Source organism: Pseudopodoces humilis, chromosome 4, assembly GCF_049639895.1.
Source record: "Pseudopodoces humilis isolate 2021_Gansu_Grassland_sample_001 chromosome 4, ASM4963989v1, whole genome shotgun sequence".
Taxonomy (NCBI): domain Eukaryota; kingdom Metazoa; phylum Chordata; class Aves; order Passeriformes; family Paridae; genus Pseudopodoces; species Pseudopodoces humilis.
This window is the reverse complement of record NC_142203.1, coordinates 34,245,597-34,265,255: the sequence shown is the minus strand read 5'-3', so window position 1 is coordinate 34,265,255 and position 19,659 is coordinate 34,245,597. Positions and strand designations below refer to the sequence as shown.

The following is a 19,659-nucleotide window of genomic DNA, read 5'->3' as shown; positions in this document are numbered from 1 at the left end:
GGTTAGATAGGCTTGAATCTGAATGGGATCTCTCGACTCAGCTTGGAAGTGGAAAACTCCGTCTTCATGTGAAACCCAGGTTCCATTACCCAATTTTTTTCTTGGATGAATTAATGAAACAAAATCATCCACTTCACAGTTTTAAAACTGAGATTATTCCAATTACACTTGTTTACTCTGTTACAGTCAAGCTAGAGTCCAAATCCATAAAAAACCTGAGGCTCTATTATAGCCTCCCATTTTCCCCGATATCATGGAAGGTATCAGCATTTTTCTCTCATCATTAATGACTTATATCAAAGCATGGACAAAAAAAAAAAAAAATCCTGTAATACCATAACAGATCTAGAAATCCAAGTTTCTCTATGTGCTCCAGATGTATGTACACATCATTTTAAATTTTGTATTTATACTTTCTATAGATCTATATTTAATACAGAAACACATTCAAGTTTTAACGAAATTAAAGTATACCTCCACCTGCAATAGTTATTTATTCTTATTTAGTACTTTAGACATGCTGCTAAATAGTATCTGACATCATAACACTGGTGGATTTTACGAATTTTATCTGTGTTTGTGCACCTCTGCCTAGGCACTGCTGCAGGGATCCCCTGTTATTGAGGAAACAGAAATAAATTTTAGCCATGGATTTGTGGTTGCCAGATGACTGCCTGTGCTGACTCACTTATGGACTTATTATTGCCACTGGTGCTTAGCAATGAACAAGAAATTATTACATTTCCAACTTTCATATCTGAAATATCATTGCATGGTGTTTTGGCAGGAGATGACCATCCATCCATTCATTGCAACTATCACACATCCAAACAAGAATCTGGAAACAGATTTCATTACATAATTACCTTTATCTTCCTGACTAATTTAGTTGAGTATGCTATTCTGAACTGATGAAAACGAATTCTTAAAACTAATTTGAAATATATAGCCCTTGAGTGACAATGCTAGCCTGATGCTCAGTAGAAAACTTTGCACGGAAAAGCATAGCTCAACAGTACAAAGAAGTAATTAAAGGATTGTGGTATTTCTAATGAAAATGCGGGTCACAGAACCCACTAAGGACACAAAGGAAATTTCAAAGGAGGGAAAATGAAACCTCCAAGAAAATGCTTTCTTTTAAAAAATTGTATTTTATCTATTTACTTTGCAGAAATCAAAGAAACATATGTCAAAAGGCTATTCTGCACAACATAGAATTAAGCACCAGCCTTTAAATATCATCACACTACGTAGCACTTTCAAGTTTTTCCAGTAGGTTGAATAAATGGAAGAGTCTTTTTCTGATAATGACTTTACTTCCAGTCAGTGTATCTACCAGATTTTAAATAATGAACATCTGAAGTAGCAGGTGACTTAATTAAATGGCTATGAAAGATAATAACACCCAAAACATAAAAAATCTGAGCTTACAAGGAAACTGAACTCATAGGACTTTAATTTAGCTGAAATAAAGTAATAAAACCATAGAATCAGTTAAGCTGGAAAAGACCTCTAAGACCACTGAGGCAAACCATTACCTCAGCACTTCCAAGTCCATACTAAACCACGTCCCTAAGTAATGCAATTACATTGTATGTCTTTAATTATCTCTAGGGATGGCAACTCCATTATTTGCCTGGGCAGTCTGTTCTAATGCTTGATAACCCTTTTGCTGAGGAACTTTTCCCTAATATTCAATCTAAGCCTCTGCTGGCTCAACTTAAGGCCATTTTCCTCCCATTCCATCACTTGTTACCTGGGAGAGGAGACCGATTCCCACCTCCCTACAAACCCCTTTGAGGGAGTTGTAGAGAGAAAGAGAAGGTCTACCCTCTGTCTCCTTTTCTCCAGGCCAAACAGCCCCAGCTTCCTCAGTCACCCTTCACAGGATTTGTACTCCAGGCCAATCACCTCTGTTCTCCTTCTCTAGACATGCTCCAACACTTAAATATCTTTCTTACAGTAAGAGGTTCAAAACTGAACAGCCTCACCAGTGCCAAGTACGGGGGGACAATCCCTGCCCTGGTCCTGCTGGCCACACTATTGCTGCCATAGACCAGGATGCCATTGGCCTTCTTGGCCACCTGGGCACAGATGTTCTGTTGCTGTTGACCAGGACCTTTGCCAGTCAGCTTTCCAAACAGTCTGCCCCCAGCCTGTAGCACTGCCTGAGGCAGCTGTGATACAAGTACATGATCCACCATTTGGCCTTGTGGAACCTCTTACCACTGGCCTCAGCCCACGAATTCAGCATGGCCTGATCTATCTTCACAGCTTTTCTACCTTCATTCTACATTCTCATGCAAGTTGTCTGTGAACTTACTAAGGGTGCACTTGATCCCCCTGTCCAGATTGCCAATAAAGATGTCAAACATGACTGGCCCTCCACTAAGACCTAGGGAACACCTCTTAGTGGCCAATTGCGAACTGGATGTAACTCCATTCACCACTCTTCTCTGGGTCTAGCCATACAGATAGTTCTTAACTCAGCAAAGACAGCATCTGTCCAAGCCATGGGCTGTCAGCTTTTCCAGGAGAATGCTGTGGGAAACAGTGTCAAATGCTTTCATAAGGACCAGGTAAACAACAACCACAGTCTTTTCATCATCCAGTAGGAGAATAACACTGTATTAGAAGGAGATCAGGTTTGTCAAGAACTGCTTTTAATAAACCCATATGCTGACTGGGCCTGATCATGCAGGTTCAGCACGTGCTACATGATGTCACTCAGGATGAACAACTCTTGACCTTCCTGACAGCACTGACCTTCCTGACCAGCACTGAGGTCAAGCTAACAGGCTGTAGTTCCCTGGATCCTCCTTCCAGCTTCCTCAATATCCTCATGTGGATCCCATCCACTCTCACAGAGTTGTCTGTATCTAAATGATGGAGTAGGTCACTGACCATTTTTCATTTCCATTATGAGGGTTTGGCTCTATTTCCTGTCCCTGTCTTTCAGCTCAGAGGGCTGGGCACCTTCAGAACAACTGGTCTTAATATTAAAGACTGATGTAAAGAACATAAAAAGCACCTCATCTTTTTCTTCACCCTTTGTCACTATGTTTCCCTTTGCATCCAATAAAGGACTGATATTCTCCTCAGCCCTCCTTTTTTGTTGGCCATGTATTTATAGACACATTTTCTGTTGTTTTATGGCAGTACGAAGATTAAATTCTAGCTGGGCCTTGGCCCTTCTAATTTTCTTCCTGCATAACCTCACAACATCCTTGTGTTGCTCCTAAATTGCCTGCCCCTTTTTCCAAAGGTCCTAAATTCTTTTTTTCCCCCCAAATTGCAGCCAAAGCTCTCCATTCAAACAAGACAGTCAGCTCATCTTTCAGCACAAGGGGACAGGCAACTCTTGCCTTTAAGATTTCTTTCTTGAAGAATGTCTATCCTTCCTGGACTCCTTTGCCATTCAGGACAGCCTCTCAAGGGACTCAGTCTATCAGTCTTCTGAAGAGGCCAAAGTCTGCCCTCTGGAAGTACAAGGCGGCAGTTCTGTTGCCCCCTCTCGTAACTGCTTTGAAAACTGAAAGCTCTACCATTTCATGGTTGCTGTGCTCAAGATAGTGCCTGAAACAATTATTTCAAAATAATTTTACAAGATTCAGTTATTTCTTACATTTTTAAAGTATTTTTATTGTGTCCCTAGTTATAAACTGTCAGAAAACAGGAAAAAAAATGACAATCCCATAGATTAAAACAAAATAATGAAGACCAAACAATAAATATTTTTGAGACAAAATAAGAATTTCATAGAAGTTTATCACAAGAATGAATGCCTAAGGAAGTATTTTCTTTAGCTGCATGAAATACAGGATAATAGAAACATGAAAGAAAAAAAATTCCAACAAAAATCAGCTCCATCCCACAAGAAAAATGGATTATATAAATTTTAACAGAATCCAAGTGAATCAGCTCTAAGAGTTATGTGTTGGCAGATGGCAGAGTCAGAGACACTGAGGAAAAATTTGGAAAGCAAGAGATGACCATAGAGATGGAGATACACCGGGTGAAAGAATGTCTAATGCACAAAGTCTCACCACCAGACCACTTATCTACTTGCTGAAAATACATGTCAGCCTTCCAGAACATTCACTCTTCAAAGATCCCAGCATCCTCAACAAAAATTTCTGGGAAAGCACACAGCAGATACAGGATGTTACTTCTCTTCAGCAATTCCCAAGAATGCCTTCCTTCACTTATTATCTATGTTATATGCATATGTGTGCATATGCAAATCCCCTGCAGTAATGCATGGCCTAGCACTCTAGAACTCACAAGCAGAAAAGTTTGGAAATTTGTATCTGCTTGGATATAGACTGCACTTGAATGGCTTGGAAGATATTAGCAGTGGCAAAGGAGGTGATTAAAAGCTGCTAATGCTACTCTCTGTAACTTCTTCATTTATAGCTGCATGACATAGCTTTTCTCCTTCGTCTGGCCTTCTGAGGGATCACTAGACCCAGCCAATCATATTTCTTAATTTCAAAGACTGCCAACAGCTAGTACAAGAAATAGCAGCCCCACTGCTTTGCTTACAGCAAATGTTTCAGTCTGTAGTTAGAACCACAGAATATTTGGTGGGAAGGAGCATGCAGAAAATTTACAGAGCTGCCTAAAGGTTCAAAGTCAATGACTGTATACATTGTGCAGCAAGACTGTGGTTGTACAGACACATTTAAGCATGGGCTGCAATTGCCTCCACAAAATTCTGCTATCTTCCAGGTATCCTCTTCTAGCTATGAGGGTTGGTTTTCTGCACATGCACCCTTCCTTCTGCACTATACCATCTCTTGTACTCCATGTTAAAGTCATTTTGGGCACAAACTTGTCCACTTCTTGATGGAAATGTAAAAGATAATGTATAAAGGTAGTAACTTCTGCTGAAGACCTACTCCTAGGACATACAAGGAAAAATAGAGTAGGCATTATGAGGTGGATTTAAATTTTTTTCCTTCTTTCTTTTCCTTTTCATTATTTATTTGATTATATAGTTCTCCCATTACCATGTCACTTGCCAAGTAAGACAGCAAGCATCTTTCAGCAGGAGCTGTTTGTTTCTTTTGTTCTTGTTTATTCGTGCTTTGTTTTTCTCCAAGGTTAGGAAGGTTCAGTTGTGATGGGAACTATTGAGATATACTACAACTTACTTATTTTCTAATACAACCACACTTGCAGATAATGCAACTTGAGAGGCAACACAGCGCTCATAATTACCTTTTCATTCCAGCTTGGTATTCCCCCAAACCTACTTACCCTAAAGATGCTTGAAGTAGAAAATCCTCCAAGATATCTTAGTAGATCTAAGTGTGATACAGATACTAGAATTTCCCATTTATGTGTGATTTTCTGTGTGTGCAAAATAGGTGATATCTACTTTTAAAATCCTTTAGTGGTTTCTTCTGTTATGAAGGGTGATCTCATTCTGTTTCTCTAGAAGCTAACATGACACTAGATTTATTCCAGCTGAAATTCTACAGTATATTGATCTAAAAAAAACCTTTATATGAAACAAAAGATGTTAATATTGTTAATATTACAGGACTGGTTAGTAATGTATAAAATCTCCCAATGTCATTTCATTACATTGATATCTTCCATATTATTTGCTCATGCTTTATTTCTGAAACAAAGACATACCTCATTTGCTGCAAATTAACTATATTTAAGTCAGTATGAAAGTTATTGACTTGGATTACAGTATTATTTTAACTTCTATTATTTCACATCACATAATTTCTTTGTCCATAACTCTACTAATAGTGTTATATTTTGACTCATGGCCAGCAGTATTCCATTCCAAGAATCTAAAAGAACTTAATAATTTTGGATGGGGATGCAAGGAAAAAAAACAAGGATAATTCCCTTGTCAGTAAAATCATAACATTAAAATCATCCTTTTTTTATTTTAAATCGGAGGAGATCAGTTGAGTTTGTTTGCTGTGGAAATTTAGAGGCTGTTTAAATATTTAAGCACACAATTTAAAGGTTGAACGTCTCATGCTCTTGAATAGTTAGTAAAAAAAGTTTGTGGGCATTCATCTTCTCTACCTTTACACATGTTCTTTGACTGGGGCAGAAGGCAAGCAATCCTTATCACTGACATCTGCTTTCTGTACCCCTCTTTGCAATTCTCTCCCCCTAACAGATGGAGACTTGATTTCCTCCATCTACACACACACACACACAAAAAAAAAAAAACCCAAACTTTCTAGGGAGCACTGCATGTACTGTCTGAAAAAAGTAATTTCAAATAGACCACAAATTCTGTGATTCATTGCTGTAAAAACTAAGCAGTTGCCTCAGATGCCCTTTCAGACTCAGTGGAAAAATAAGTAGGAGATTAACCTTCGCTTCAGTTTTTGCTTCTGCTTCTTCAGGCTATAGACAAAGTGAACTGCATCCCAACCATTGGGACCACTACCCCAGATGTCATATTTGACTCCTCAGAACCTCTGGTCTGACACACAGATACCATTTAGAAATTCTGCTGGTGTTCCAACTTTAGCTTCTAGAGAATACATCCTTTTTCCAATCTTCTTTACAATTTATGCCACATTATCTTATCTGGTCTCTTATACACATATACTGTATATCTCTTCATCTGAAAAATTGCTGCTCCTGAATTCTAGCTTGTTGTCTGGACTTTTGATCCTATTTTAACTTGCTGAATGATATAATATACTATTAAAGTTTTTGATTACCATTTTCACTACCAACTTTCCAAATTATTCTCTGTTCCAAAATTCATCCTGCTTCTCATGTTTCATTTATTCTGACAATGGTCCGAAGAGCCTGATAGTATCAGAAAAAATATACACAGTTTCCTACATCAAGTAAAGTACCTTAGATATGCCCTTTGAGCACCCTGTGCTGCTGAAATGTGTTTTTTGGAGAATGACTTCTACAGTGATGTGTTCTTTAGTAAGCTGTGCAGACGTGTAAACATGCAGTTCACATGCATTTCGTTTCACCTCTTCTCTGCCTATTTGTTTATACTTAGCTGATGAATGCCTCTGAGCATGATCCTGTCCTTGTATGGCTTTGAAATGGGTAGCCAGTGGGCAGCTTAGCAAGGGACGCTGTTGCTAACAACACCTCACCCTAACTGGTGCTAGAATAGCTATGATCTGTAAGCATTCCTCATTTGAAGGTAACACACACATTGTCAGGTAGGATATTCAATGGGTGGCATTTTCTGGGAAAATACAATGTCATTGGTCGTGTTGCTAGGTACTGGCTCTAGAAGCTCAGTTCGAGCTTTAATTCTTTCCTTTCTCATATTCCTCACAAAGGTGGGCACAGAGCCTGAGTGATCGCTGAAGAACAGCAATGTTTAGCATATTGACCCACTATACTGACTTAAACACCATTACAGAGTTAAATGTTGCAGACAGGCCAGTTTGTACAGACTTCTTTTAGATTAAGTTTGAGTTTTAGGACTACTGTGTTTATTGATCTACTGGAGCTTGGAATTTTGGTCATATTTTCTCTGATCTTGGTATTGTTAAAACATAAAGCTCAAAAACGATTTGATCTTTATACCAATAAAATGAATTAACTCCATTACAGCACTCTATAATTATTAATCATGTTATCTTTTCAGTAATAGTGCAATTTAAGCTTGATTTAAAATTATGTCTTAGGAGTTCAAGGGAAACAACAAAGCAAGTAAAGATACTAGGCCTTTTGTTTCAATGTGTAAGAACCATCATTTAAATTTTTCAAGTGAAGTCTTGGCATTAGCTAGAGAGAACTTGGCTCTGCTCAAAGGAACAGACTTCTGTCAAGGACAAGAACAATCCTAAAGAGTAAAAACAATGAACACAGAAGGCTGCACTGCACCTCTGGGTTCAAAACAGACAGAGCAAAGATTAACATTTATCTGAGCTTTTAATTTGTTCTCACCATTGCAGACATATTAACATGTATACCATGACTTCATGTTGCTATGTACTCCTTCAGTGAAACAAAAGAATAACAAAGAAAATAAATGGGCAATCAAATTGAACTCATGTCTGTAGAGAAATCAAGGTATCTATTTTTTAGTATAAATATTGGAAAAACTTTGCTGCACAAGTCACAGTCAGACTGCATGTTAAGCGTTCAAAAGATTTTGCCAATTCCATAATTCCCCATGTCCTAATTTTGAAGTTCAAAGTACACTTTAGTTAGTGTACTTACTTTAGTGAGTGTTACAGCTTTGACACTAGGAGGAGAGAGGAAAATATGAAATTGTCAATACATTTTAAACAGGAAGATGTAAGTTTTTGCACACTCATCTGTGACATGGCTGTTTGTGAGGAGTACTGAGAGGATAAAGTTCTTCTCTCCAGAGGGCACTGGGAACACTGTATAACTGTCTCAGCATAGCCACATAGCCTCAGCAAACCCAATTTGAATGACTGCTTCAATTAACAAAGCAGATGGTCATTTCTCCATGGCATACTTTCTACTGGTGCTAGTGCTAAATGAGGCCAGTTTTAACTGCACTTATGTAGTAGGGAAATGGAAATATTAAACGTTATTGCCAAACATATCTTCTTGTAAAAGTAATACTGCTACTGAAAGTTAGTTGCTTCTGTTGTTTAAAAATAATGGTTATACTATGTGCTTTTGAAGTAGCTAGTTACTCACAGAGTACTTGCAGCTAATTCTTGGAAGGGTGGCTAGTCATACACTGCTGGCTTTAGTCCTTGTTTCCAGCTCCTACATCACATGAAAGACAACTAAAAATACATTAAATACTTCTCCATACAAGCAAGTGAAAATGCTGCAATAATGTTAGGTGCTGAAAGTAGAAGTGTTATGCGCAAAGTTACGAAGAGAAGCAAAGGAAATAAAAAAGATTAAAATCTTTCTACGGAAGTGTGGTCTGTGATACAGCAAGAAAAAACCTTGACAAGGTTCAATTCCAGCATGTTTTGGATATTCCAAAACTGTATCAGATATTCAAGGTCTATCACAGATTTAACCAATGTTGTTTGTTACTGTTTAGCCTAAACTTATCCACCTCTCAAAACTCATATGCCAAAGAAAGAACGTAATGCCAATTATGTTGAGTTTTCATAATAATAAAAAAAAAATAATAGAATAACAATAATAGATGCTTCCCATATGCTAAATGGTCTATGTGGAAGTTAATAGGCTAAAGGTGCTACTTTGAAAGGCCGGAGGGTGTACTTTACTGGAAGCACAAATAAAATGTGCAAACACAAATTAAGGATATATGTAAATGGTAAGGTTGGAGCTGGCTACAGTTTCTGAGGTTGCCTTCCTGCCTAACAACACAGTAAGTTTGTACAGATTTGCATTATATTGAAGATTTAACTCATACTTCATATTCCTTGTTTTTATTTATACTGTAGGCTCACTGTGACTACCAGCTTAGGGTTGTTTTTCTCTGTTTATAGCCTTATTGCTCCCTCAGCTGGGACATCTGTACACTTTTGATAAGAGTGATTCTTATTAAGAACTCAACTTGCAAAATGTATAATGCTGGGAGGCACTAGAATCAAGGATTACTCACCTTAGACCAGTCTCCCATTCTCCAGACGTAGCATTTGGAATAGTCCTCACAGTCCTCTGCCTCTTTAGGTCTTGTGGACAAAACACATTTCTTGCGTGGATTGGTGCACCTCACAGTCCGATGCCGTACTCCCTTGCCACACTTTACAGAGCACTGTTGAAGAAATTGTTTTTCAGATTTCTACAAAATTCACCTACCCCATTTCATCCCCTTCTATATGACTTCTGCCAAGCCAGCATAAATATTTCACAGCTCCAGTGATCTCCTAACTTCCAACCTTCAATTGCATCAACACTAGATTTATTAAAAGCAAAACTAAACAAAAATTCTTTATGGGATAGAATGAAAATTTATTAATTTTTAGCTAAAATTAGATAAAAACTTGCTTAAGGAAAAATAGGCTTTTAAGTAAGAAAGTAGCTGAAAAGTTATGATTAAATGAATGCAAAATGTTATACTAAAGATATTAGGCAGTCTTTCTTCTTTGAATGAAAGGAAATACAATGAAAGAAAATCAAAATAACGTTCATAGGAGTAAGATATGAATCAGCTTCAGAAAAGCTCTGTTAGTGTCCAACAGCCTTTTTGGGAGGAGTAAAAAAATTTAGAATGGAAAAGTAGGTATTCCAAAACCATGCAAGAATCCAGACTGAACCTGAAAATTCAAAGTCACTATATAGACAGAATGTGAAAGCTCTTTTCAAGTTGCTCAGAAGGCCCTAATCTATGGTTTTTTTCCACCATTCCCACTTACACAGCCAAAAATGATGCCATTTCCTTCTCAAAACATTATCACTGCTTTTGATCATCCCACTACTTGCAGTTCAAAACTCTCCTCTGCCAAGCTGATTATAACCGCAGGAAGCACTAATGGCTAGCTTCCTACATAATGGTGATAGTCGGAATGGCCACGGGAAATATCTCGCTCTCCAAAACATATTTATCACTTCCAACAAAAACATGCTCTCTCATTTCTCATCTCTGAAGTAAAACAAACTGACTGAACAATCTGTATATTTCTTTTTCTCACCTCTGTAAATGGATGCCTTTCTTCTCACAACCAGCCCTCGCATCATAAAACCATGTATCACATCAGAAACTGCTGGTATTTGCATCTCCTTATCTCCATCTTGGCATCTGCTTTTCATCTTTGAAAACATTCCCTATTTGTTAGCTCTTTCTTGCTTGGGGATCAAGGTGTTCTGCTGGGTAGAGCAATTCAAAGAAGGGACTGCACCCACATTCTGAAACTGCTATTTGTATTTTGATCATGGAGGGATCTCTAGCACAGCTTCTAGTATGGAAGGCAATCAGAATTGCCTTTACTCTTTCACTTAAGGGAGGAGTTCCAAATAACCCTTTCATCTTGTCCAGACGGCAATGAGATCAATGCTCTTCTTTCTCCAGTCAGTTAGTTTTAGAAGAAATTAAAGATGAAGAAAGCCAAATGGACAAGCACATTTAAAGATCTTAAATCAGTAAAGCTTTTTGAACAAAAATTATATTTTACAGCAATCCTTCAGGATGAAACCTATGTGAAATGGTGTTACTTACAAGCCCATTTGCCTCTTGCTGCTGCTTTTGGAAAAAGAGCAGAGAAGAAAGAGGAAGGGAAGAAAACATCTTTCTTTGCCAGAGGTTCCCCTCAAAGCCTCTCTGAAGCAGGATAGCATCACCAATCTGCTGCTCAACATCCCTTGGTACAAAAGTACATCCCAGATGTTCCCACTCTGAACCCAAGGTCTTGTAGCTGATAATTGTTATCAGCTTAATTCTATTTGCCCCTGGTTACCCATTACTACAGACAAGACATAGTTGATTATACGTGCCTGAGAACTGGCCAGAAGAGACTGTTGCACAACATCAACTAGGTAAAATGCAGTAGTTCTACACAGATGGTTTTCCTAGACCCCAAAGCCCGAACCTTTGCCAAAACATTGCATGAGGACCATGAAAATCATTACGCTGAGCTGTGCTACTTGATGCTGAAAAAAACCTTATTTCCAAAAAATACTAAGGTACAAATAACAACTATGGAGTATTTGTATAAATAAATGCAATACCTCAGACCAGACGCCTGCCTCCCACACCGTCATGCAGTCCTGGCCTTCACAGCGCTGTGCAGAAGCAGGCTTTGGCCCCAGGCAATCCCTCTCCCTAGCTCTGATCAGGGTCCCATTTCTGAGCTGCTGTGTACAGGCTACTTGTCTGTTCTGGGTTCCTTTTCCACATGTCCTTGAACATGGCGTCCATTCTGTCATCATCCATCTGCAAAGAAACACAGGCAGTGTAGTAATATGAAATCAGGAAGGGAAAAATACCATCACAACTTATTCTCTTGCTCACCGGTGTATACACCCAAGACACACTTGCATATTTTCAGTCTTATTTTACTGTCATTTTGCTAACGGAGTATTTATTAATCTAACATATATTACATTACATATGGTATTAATGTAGCTATAAATTCCTTCCCCAGTCCACTACCCCTATGTTTTCAAAGTACTTTCCTCTAATTATAATCCCAAATTTCCAAAATATATGTACATTTTTAAAGAAGACAGATCCCTGATCAGCCTGCCCATTGTTCTCTGTATGCCTGTCTGTGTCAAGTATATGCCAAGCATGTAAAGTCCAGCATTCCTTCAAAATACTCTGTTGCAATAAAAAATCACTCAATTGTGAAAGAGTCATTGCCCTGGAAAAAGCATAAAAGCCTACAATTCTTCATGTTCTTCAGAGTAAGGCCTAACAGGGTGCATGATTTAAATCACAACATCAAGGAAGGCTGATGCAGTTTGGCAGAGCCCACATACCTGGACAGCAATTGTTCTAGAACATTATTTTCCTCAGATGTTGTGTAGATCCACATTACGGCCATGTGCCCTTAAAAATCAAACAGTTCTGCCCCTGATGCAGTACACAAGTGTTTTCAAGGAGACTTAGTTTGCTAGGAGAGTTTTTAGGAAACTGAGATTTAATGAATTTGTGTCAGCCTTCTATCATGCATTTGTAGCAAGAAAATAAAACATTCAGCTATGGGGTTTTTTGTTATCTGTCCAGACACATAATTTACAAATCATGACCTGTCAAGATAATGAAATAGACTTTAAGGTATTTCTTCATATGCCAATAGCAAATAAGTACTTATGCAAGTGTATGCTTTAGTAACATTTCTGTTGAAAGCTAATATTTTATAATGGTAACTTAGTTTATCAAAATTGGATCATTAAATCTTTCTATATTTCTCAGTACAGCATCTCTGAATTGTCATCAATTAGCAAAGTTTTAAAATTTTCCCTTAATAAGCTGGAAAAAATACAGAATGTTGTGGTATGTTATGGTAGATAATGCCTCAAAAAAACATCAGATTATTCCATTTATATCTATAAAATGAACAGTGATGTTAATAAAATAAAATAAAGGTCTACTCAAATATGCATATAATTAAGTATAAATAATCCCTCCAAAGGATAATGGCCTAGTTTGGGGAAAACCAAATGTCAGTGGTTTTGTCTTAAAATGTATCTTATTTTGCATTTTATCAATTTCAGTACTTTACCCTTTCCACAAAAGCTATGTTTTCTAGTTCACTTTACATACTTCTTTCAGCAGTATTTGCATTTCATTTATTTTGCATTATTTTGTTTAAAAATGCCATCTACCTGTCCTCCAGATGACTGCAGCAGACTGATCCCAGTGCTTACTCCTGGGGATTCTAGCCAGTTCTTGCTAGCTGCTCTCCCCTTCCTTGAAAGGTGTGGACTTGCTCTAACTTGCTTTAAACAAGTACAGGGAATTATTGAGGACCTCCTCAAGTCATAATTCTTAGCTGCCAAGTGGCATCACTCTGAAATGTGCCAGCCTGGTCAGCCAGTGCAAGGAGCAGGCTCAGCTGCAGAGACACCAATAGGTGGTGAGTGGGCTTTGCTTGGCACAGGCTGCTCATGGAGCTGCCTCCTGCCTCTTGCAGTGTTCAGTCATCAGAGTCTAGCTCAGCCTATTTACTGATAAGGACTTTCCTCTCATAGGGGAGAGGAAAGAGAGGAGCAAGGGACAGACTCACTATACTTCAAGCTGCATAAACATAGAATGAGTGATTAACAGGGGTTTATTTAATTATTTACTATTTAGGGTGCCCAGAGTTTATTGAGAATTTGAGAGATGTAAAGCCTTATTTGGAAAAAAGACATTAAAACATACCATGAATTAAGACTATGAGACTAAATCCCACATATGTCTTTATATAAACATCATTTACATTTCAGTTTTGTAGCATAGATCAGTCTGTGAAAATACTTCCTGAGGAAAGGAATTAAATGCTTTATTGAATAAGAATTGATTTAGTCCTGGTGCTTAAGGACTCTCTTTCATTAAAATTCAAGTGAAACAATTTCCAACTTTTCTATTTTCCCTACATTTTACATTATAACATTTTGGATTAATGTATTAACTGCCTATTCATTGACAGAAGCAGTCCACTGTAGGGTTTTTACATCTAGATATTACTGTTTAATTAATCAAATCACTATTACCTTGTCTGGCATGGCTGTTCGTTGCACTTGCGGATCTGTGGTTCAGGTTTTGTTAAATATTTGCACTTCTTGTTGTCCACAAGACTGATATTCTTGTTCATAATCTTTGTGCAAGAGACTGTTGTCTTTCTTTCACCTAGTAAAAAAAGAAGCGTGTTTGTGAGGAAACCAAAAATATGCAAATTGTTAAGGACACAGATACAGCTATCTCATATATAGGTTGGCTAAAAGAATTGAAAAACCAGTGTAAGATATTCAAAGCTAGCAGGGATCTTGAAAGAAATCCTACAGTTTGCAGGGAAGACTGTGAATTTTAACATAGCCTTTGTATACCACCTTCAAGAGTTTTTCTGCTTTACTCCTGCAACTAGTTAGAGACCAAACCCTTACTCTTACTGGAATAATTTTCTTTCCCAGCTACTAAAACCCCAGCACTGAACAAAACTTGCATAAAATTACAGAGAAGTATGGTTGTTTATTACTATATAAAATGAGGAAAGAAATGACAAATTGTTGCTGGCACTCTGACAAAGGGAATCGGCACATGCATCCTTCGGCAGGGAGCCTGCACCATTTCCATGAACTAAAGAGGCCAGATGACCTGATCTGCAGCGTCAGAATACCATTTAGGAAGCTGGGTACTGCTGCAGAGATCCAGTGCATGCTCTGTACAGAATCCTTGTCCTGATGGGTGGCCTGGAGCCTGCTGTCTCTTGAACATGGAAGCATTAGAAATTACCGACCACAAGCATTAACTTGCAATTAGAGTGGAGCCTAAATACTAGAAAACTAGCAATCCTTGAATTCAGAATTTGAGATAGAAGAAAACAGGCTCATAACCCTTTGTTCTTATAGTTACTTTTACTCTGCCTGGAATTTTACTGGCGAACAGGCTCTGTGCATAAGCAGGGCAGGCTTAAGAATGAACATTCACCAGAGGTCAAAAACGAGCCTGTGGACGGAGCAGTTAAGTTATAAATGAACGTTATGTGCATGCCCACTGCTGACTTTTTACACAGCGCTTGTGTGCATGAGAGCACATGCAACTAATCTATCATATCACAGTGTTTGAAATGTTTGACAATTCTCTCTGCACTTACATATACATCTATGTGGTCATATTCTCTCCCACAAAAAGAAAGCTTTTCTGCAACACAGGAGGTTGCAGACCAGTTACATATATATACATACACAAAACCACATGGCTTCATCAATAGTTTTATCCTGACACATGCTTTGGGCATTTAAGCAGAACTATTGATAATTGTTGCATTATTTTTTCAGATTAATCAAAATATTGATGTTAAATTTTAATCAAAATAGATACGGCAAAAGCTGCAGTATTTTAGTTTCATTATTGCTTGATATTTAAGCCAGAAAGTAAAAGAAAAGTGAAAATAGTTTTGTCTAAAGTAAGAAAAATCTTTCAGTACTATTTCAGGATATTTACTTTCTAGGGAACTTTGTAATAACTCGTCTAGTTTAGACAATAACATAAAATGAAGGCCAGTCACAACAGAAAAAAATTATAAACATTAGAGTAAAACATTTAAATATTTATTTAAGCATTAATGTAGAATAAATTACTGACATACTGCATTTTAAGATTTCTGTAGATAATAGAAATATTTAGAAATATCTGGGGCAATAACGACAGATTGTAGTAGCATTAAAATTATTCTAAAAATACATCAGGAAACTATAAAAACCGTGAATTCCCAAGTCAAGAGGGATGCACTACTAAGAATCAGAGGATGCTACTAGCACCATGAGCAAAATACCTTCTAGGGAAGACGCTTTCTTACCAAGCCACAAAAAGCATGTTTATGTAAATTACAGCAGTCTTTCATGACACCAGGATTGTTCACACAGTCAGAAGAGCTAGAACACTGTGTTCTTTATGCTGATGTTATGAGAAAGAAAAGCATTTCTTTCTCATAGCCTGGAGGCTTTTCTATTCAATCACAAGGTACATAGCAGTTTTCAGAACTGTTGATCAGAGCAACCATGACTGTCAAGGTCAGCATGAAAGACAGGTATTAAAAATCAATATGGTGTTCACAGGCTGACTAACTGCACAAGGTATGAAAAGATCACTGTACACTACAGTAATTAAAAAAACCAACCCTCTCTGAAGTGTTTTTTAAGTACAATTATAATTTTAAATAATATCTTAAAGAAAACAGCTTGGAAGTTTTTGTTATATCAATACTCTTCATATTCCAATATTTGTTTTCAGAATCATATTTTGTTCTTCCAAAATCACATTTTTTATGGTTAATAAACATAGGAAAAATATCACATCAGCATGCTAATATCTGCTGTTGTAATATTTGTTCCATATGTTTCTGGATCATCTTCAACTCATGTTACTAACTGTACTTATTTGATCTGAGACTGGGATTCAGCTTTTCTGTGGTTTGAAATGTCTCTTACAGATCATTTATCTTCAGTAGTTCCAAATACAGAGTGGAATGCATTTTCTATTCTTGTTCTAGTTCTTGCACTTCTATTTCTTCTTGGAAACTGTGTCCTGAATTTACTTGTTAGCCTAAATTTTGTTCCTTCATTACCATCTTTTACTACTTTTTATATTTAGTCTGAATATTTTCCTAGAGCTATCACAGTATTTTTAATGCAATCAGAAAGCATGAAACTGATGTATGTCTATGTTTTATGGAAACATACAAGAAACAATGAGGATATTAGTATTAAATATACAACCCTGACCATCAGAATCGTAATTACATATAAATGAAAAGTGTTAATACATGCATATAGGTGCACATTGTATACACACATTTGCACTGTGCAAATATATACATGCATTTAGTATGCACATATTCATTTTTTATATATGTGTGTGTGTTTGTACATTTTTCTTATATTTTACCTCCTCCACATACGGCATCACAGTCTTCCCAGGTGGAATGTGTCCACATGAAAAGGGGCTCTGGTACTTTAGAGCTCTGATTTTCAGGGAGAGGATCCAGCGGGATTGTGTATTCATAGTGTAAACCATAGCTCTGGTCATGGAAGAGCAGCACCTGCAAGATATAGAGGAAAACCTTCCTACATACATGGACACTACAGCAGACAAACTCCAAACTGCAAGTAGATTGTCTTGAAAAGGACAACAGAATGACTTGATGCTCTACTGCCTTTCAGCCCTCCTAATGGCTTTGCCAGAAGAGTATCAAAGTCAAGCCAATGGGAAAAGTATTTTTCTTAATTAAGAAAATTCCTTTAATTTAAAGGGTTTGAATTGTGAAGTACTTCCCCATCACCTCTCCCTCTTTCTTTACGGTGGCTATTAACTTTTCCTGTCCTACATTGAAATGCATCAAAACTCGACTTCTTCATGGAGAATTTGGTGATTCCAATTCTGAAATGGTGATGCTGTCCTATAGTCAGCCAGGATTAAAAACACCTGAAATTAATTTGAATCTCTCTCCTTACTTGGCACATCAGCTTTTTGTGACGTTGGCAGGAATGCTGAGACCTTCAATCCGGCCCAAACAACACAAAGATTGCTTTTGGATTTAAATGCATTTTTTCACAAGCAGGCTGACAGACTCACTCCTCTCTCCTCACTCCCTCCTTCCTACATTTGTAGATATATATGTAAACATAAAAGCAGGTGTATCTTACATCGATCTCATTCTCTTGAGGAGTCTGGAAAAAATATTTTTTACTATGCTATATCATAGGAATCAAGTAAAAAACCAAATTGTCATACCAGTAAATGTAAAGGTGATGTTGTGGGACCTTTGGCTGATATCTTCTCCCAGAGACCTCTCCGAACATAATGGACTGTGGTCCCAGCAATATTGAATGTTCCAGAATGCTCTATCTTCCAGTCACTATTGATTGACTGTTTTCCAGCATCCCTAAGAGCTGCAAAATACACGAAAAAAGCCCAATATAAAAGATGCCTGTGCCAGTAGTGATTTTTTTCCCCTCTCACTTCCTGTTTAGATAATTTAAAAAATGGTTGAAATTCACCTAACTCTGATTGCAAACATATTTATGGATCCTACTGTACATGAACATCAGTTGGTATGTACTTCAGAAACAACTTCCAGAGGGAATGCCTGGCAAAATCATGTGCATTTAACATTACTTGAAGTTAATAGCAGTGTTTTAATGCCTGAGAAGATTGTCAAGCTCTAGCATAATTCATAATTTGAACACTGAATTACTTTAAGGCAAAGGGAACTATTCTCTGTTTCCAGGTTGGCCATTTCTATAATCCATAAAAGGAAGGGAAACACAATTTTCACAAGACCCTTCAAGATTTGTGGAACTAGGCTAAAACTTAAAAAAAAAAATTCTAGTTCAGAATTCTTTCCTCTCTAATAACTACACTTGCCTTTTCTGCACCTTAGAATGTGGTAAGATTTTATACACTTTCACCATGTGACTGCATTCTTCTAACAAATAGGAAAAGCTTGTTCTTTTTGGCTGAATCATTTCTCATGCTGACTTAATTTATATCTAAAAATATGATCAAGCCAGGTAAGATATATTCCATACACTGAGAACAAAGGATTTGTATCTATAGTAAATTGAACAGATTCTTCTGTGAATGATTTGTAATTTAACTTTCTTTTAATTTATTTTATTTAGTTCCAATCAGTTTTGAATAATCATGTGAAGTAGATTTGAAGACACCTTCTGTACAAGAAGTTTTACACGTTTGACTTCATTGAAATTGCATGTTTGGCATCAGATTGTTGTAAGAGAACCTCTACATGTTCCAAAATTTCCCTTTTTAAAGTTGTAAGTTAATGTGAGTCACTCCTGTAATCATGTCCTCTCCTATTCATATTTATACCGTTATGTTTTGTTTCTATGGGAAACAATGGCAACAGGCCTATGGACTGGCAGGAATCCAATTGAATAAGACACCACTGATGTGTACCACTGCAGCACTGTGTAATAGATGTTAAGACCATAAAATCCATTAACACTGTATAACAGTCTTGTATTAAAAAGAACCAGTGATTCTACATGATTTAAAAACGTGTATTTTAAGTTTAAGCATTCAATTGTTAATGGTAATTAATTTCTATTTAGTGTTCAAACTGTTGGGGCTAATCCTCTTCTTGGTGGAAAAATTAAAAAAATACACTAGAACTTGCCAAGGTCCAGCCGGGTCACGCTGCTCAGATGGAGCAGCATCCTCTCCCCAGAGAGCAGCAGAAATCATTCTGTCTGGTCTTTAAAATGAACGTGTGTGCCACAGCATGCAGACATGTGCAGGAAACTGGAATCCCAGCTCAGAATACAGAAATATGCCGGATCCTGCATTTTCTGCTTTCAGATTCCTCATATGAGTCACTGGTCTTAGACAAAGTCAGAAAGTGTGTCCTCAAGCCTTAAATTTGGACTTGGACTCAGGCAGTGCAGCTTCTGTTCTTGACTCTGTCACACCCCATTTTGTAAGCCAGTTCACTGAGTTTTATTCTATACTGCACACATATTCCTATTCTTCTTAACTTTGGACAGAGGAGGTTGCTCTGTACAAAGTAACCCAAAATAGGAGAAACTTTGAGAATACAAGATATCCGCTCTCAGGTAGTTCAA

General features: G+C 37.4%; 1 protein-coding gene across 1 annotated transcript in view; it reads right to left on the bottom strand.

The window, feature by feature from the left end:
* ADAMTS19 (ADAM metallopeptidase with thrombospondin type 1 motif 19) overlaps positions 1-19,659 on the bottom strand; it is a 140,702-nt gene that overhangs the window by 9,804 nt on the left and 111,239 nt on the right. Inside the window, exons 17-21 of the mRNA XM_005530041.3 lie at positions 17,810-17,967; positions 16,964-17,117; positions 14,071-14,206; positions 11,599-11,803; positions 9,536-9,688 (exon numbers count right to left, since the gene is read on the bottom strand). Of these exons, the coding sequence (XP_005530098.1) occupies positions 9,536-9,688; positions 11,599-11,803; positions 14,071-14,206; positions 16,964-17,117; positions 17,810-17,967 (806 nt within the window). The remainder of the gene's footprint in view (positions 1-9,535; positions 9,689-11,598; positions 11,804-14,070; positions 14,207-16,963; positions 17,118-17,809; positions 17,968-19,659) is intronic.